The sequence below is a fragment of the Camelina sativa genome, chromosome 19 (genome assembly GCF_000633955.1).
Source record: "Camelina sativa cultivar DH55 chromosome 19, Cs, whole genome shotgun sequence".
Taxonomy (NCBI): Eukaryota; Viridiplantae; Streptophyta; class Magnoliopsida; order Brassicales; family Brassicaceae; genus Camelina; species Camelina sativa.
The window spans coordinates 504,126-507,802 of NC_025703.1; the positions used below are offsets into that span (position 1 = coordinate 504,126).

Genomic DNA, 3,677 nt, shown 5'->3' on the forward strand with positions numbered 1-3,677 from the left:
GTCGTTGATTGGATCCACGCCACGTTGTCCGTATTAGTGTTTGGAGCGGTTGCGTTGAGAGATAAGTATGTAACGGACTGCTTTTGTCCGTCCCCGGAGGCAGAAACGAAACATGTCTTGGACATTGTTCCGGTGGGTGTTGGGGTTATGTGTAGCTTATTGTTTATGGTTTTTCCAACAAGACGTCATGGCATTGGGTATCTTGTTACCGGAAATGTTGATCTCCGGTGAATTTACATGTAAACAAAAAAGTTCATGGTGGGTTGACTATCTTCGTTTGTTTATTTGTAAAGTTTGTATTCATACGTTGTGCATATTTATTTAATGTAAATTAATAAATTTTATCTAATCTAGCTGTTGAAAATTATATAAGCAAAAGGTCTCATATACTGTATGTCACAAAATATTATATAAATGTATATTATCTATATCGTTTCGTACGTCATATATAATGCATGATGTTAGGAAATTTTTTAATAATGAAACCATTATATTACCGTTGTGTCAAATACGTCTTCTATTTAAATTAGTTCCCTAATTCATACTTAGCTTGAATTTTAAATAATTGCCTACATGGACCTCTTGATGTAAAACACATGAATTTGACGTTTGACGTGTTACGTGGAAAACGTTGGCTGACTTCTAGAATGAGAATACTACATATCGTAAGTCGTAACCAAACAGACATACATATATCTTTTGTTGAGAAAATTTAGATTCTACTATTTTAATCTCGTTAAATCTCTGGTTTCAACATATCTAGTAAAAAATCGTTCCATGAATCAATTGGACCTGGTAGACACCAATGTACACAATCATTATATAATACAACTTTATCTTCCGGTTTATGTCCAAATCTGCTCGGATGTCCATCTGGTCTTAACAACATCACTTGTGTTACATCTAGTAATCTCAAATTTAATTCTTCATTTATATTTTTGTCTCTTCTCGCAATGCGAAACTCATCGAGTTGAATGTTATGTGTCTCTAGATTCATTCCTTTTAACTCCGTCTCATTGCTCCTAAACTCAAATTAAAGAAACCCAAAATATACGTTTCTGTTAGGAGGTGACGAATGAAAAACTCACAGTAAACCACAAATTTCCTAATTCTCATCTAGAAGAAATAATTTTTAAAAATGTTGGATGAACAATGTACCTATAGGGTCGCGTTTTCAAGCAATTTCCACCTTTATCCCATTCTCCATCTTCGAAATGTGAAGGTGCAAATGTCCTTAGAAACACTTCTCCTTTAAAATTCTCTAATCCAAGAATGGTCTTAAATGTTGTTCTCAATGCTCTTCTATACGCAAAATGTGGCCCGACATTTCTAACGCCGGGAATGTAACAATACAAGCATCCTATCCGTTTCTGTTTGTCGAAAAGGAAGAGTGGTCGGAAAAACCACTGTCCAGAGGAAATGATGATGTAATCGAACTCAACGATTTGGGAAGCCCAAGAAGGGTCAGGTTCGTCGAGGTAGAGATTGTAAAATGAATTAGGACCTGCCAGACCAGTTTCGGTTTCTTCGGAGCGAACCAAATGGGTTGTCCAAAATGTGGCAATCGTGAAGTTGTAGGTTTTGTATCTCCATCTTTGGAAATTAAAGTCTTGTTGTCGTGAATCATCCTCCGGCTCTTCCACCTGAAATTAATATATTAGAATTAAGGTTACTTAAATAGTTAAATTTGGAAGTATCTAATAAACTAATTAACATAATTTGCATCAAGTTACTATATTTGGTTGGAATTGTTTGAAATCTTAGATCACACAAATTATAGTATGTTTGTTTGTCAACCAACAGAGAAATAATTGTGTAGCGATTAGTTTGATTGGGTGAAACCAAATAAAATAATAATCAAGTAGAAGTATATAAACATATATAATTTTTAAAACAACAACACGCCAATGTTTTTAAACGCCGAGTTTGCGTTTTTAAGCTAACGTGCGGTTAGAAGTTAGACTCTATATATAGCATTACGTTTGTATCGAATAAATATGTTTTGAATGTTAATTTAGCACAATAAGATGACTCATAACCATATTAATTTTTTAAAACTTTATTAATCAAGTTAAGCGACAAAATGAAGTTATATTTATTTTAATTAGAATAAGCAGATATATGAGAGAAGAAGGTACCTACCCGAGAGAGTAGGCAGATCAAAGACTGAACGTGGTTTCTGCTAACGGAGTCACCAACAAACGCCATGTTTTTTCCTCTAACTACCTCGAGAAACTCGTAAGGATCAAACAAAGGGAGATCACACTCTTTTGGTTTCCATCTTCATTTCATGAAACCTAAATCAGGTCTTCCATACTTCATGCAGTTTTGGTGTTCGTGTATCGCCCTGCATGTCGTGTTTGTGTAGTACGGTGCTTCAGGGTTTGGGATCCACGCTCTCCCGAGAATATATCGCATTTCCGTTTTCTCTTTTCCCGGCGGTGCTCTTTCTTAGGAGTTTCTTGATACGATGAGATGGAATGATTGATATGCAAAGATGATGATGGCTTGGGGTGATCAATATCATACGTGTCGTCATAATCATTATCATACAACGATGATGGTTTTGATGATGATGATGATGATGTGTTATGATGATCTGATGATGATGAATTCGATATATGTTTGTATATTGATGTTGATGATGAATAATAGAGAGGATAACCAAAAAGGAGATAAAGGAGTACTGGAGCTATTGCAAGTAGAATAAGAGGCAAAATTACTAGTCCTATTCGTACCTTTGTCGTGTGAAGTTCCATCTCGTTATTCCGAGAAGAACCGTTTTACAAAAGAAATGAATAATAAGAAATATTTTTAAAAATTTTCTATTTTTATTTCTAATGGATGAGAGAGATGCTAGGAATAATTTATACTCTTGGATTAGCATCAAACAAGGTTAAGTAATGGGTACTTACTAAAATATGTAATGTAACCACAATGTTTAAGTGCTACTGTAAACAAGTTATTGTACACGTACTACACATTTTTTATGAGTTCAAGTAATAATACTCAACGTGAACGGTTTGATCCACGTTAAGAAAAAGAGGTTATTCACTTATTTGCCAATTTCACGTATAATTTATTGTCAAATTGGTCTGTTTGTAAACTATTTCCGGAAAAGGAATTAAAGCAATAGACATGTACATTGTAAACAGATATCAGAACACATGAAAGAAACGTACATTTCCAAAAATTTCAGATACAAAATAACCTTAGTTTGGTTTAGCTGAGACTTTGATAACCTAACGGTCCTTGTAAACCGTCTTGATCTGGTCCGTTCCTTCTAGCCAAAGATGGCATCCATGGGAACAGCTTGCTCAGCTCATTTCCTAATGTCCTTGACCTCACTTCCTTATCATTTATCCCATATTTCGCCCTCTCTATCGCTTCCATTATATCTTCCCGTGCCACCGCTTCCCCGCCTGATGAAACAATCAAGAAAATGCTAATGCAGGTTAAACCAAAAGATCAGATAATTCAAACCCGGGAAGCAACCAGATGTGGATAATCTATTTGAATCAGGAAGGGCTGATAAGATCACTTAAGGACTGACCTCTACGAGCAGCAAGCAATGCAGCTTCATTGACAATATTAGCCAGATCAGCACCTACGAATCCGGGAGTTAGAGAAGCAACTAAATCACATATGAGAAACGCATCTTCTTCTAGAGGGACGTC

At 35.5% G+C, this 3,677-nt stretch overlaps 1 protein-coding gene and 1 pseudogene across 1 annotated transcript in view; both read right to left on the reverse strand.

Annotated features, from left to right (window-relative positions):
- On the reverse strand, window positions 723-2,759 carry LOC104767293 (annotated as a pseudogene).
- The window catches only part of LOC104763806 (probable inactive ATP-dependent zinc metalloprotease FTSHI 3, chloroplastic), a gene marked incomplete in the record, with an annotated part of 3,698 nt that continues 3,099 nt past the window's right edge, over window positions 3,079-3,677 (reverse strand). The window contains 2 exon segments of the mRNA XM_010487187.2: window positions 3,079-3,422; window positions 3,554-3,677. Coding sequence (XP_010485489.1) covers window positions 3,223-3,422; window positions 3,554-3,677 — 324 coding nt within the window.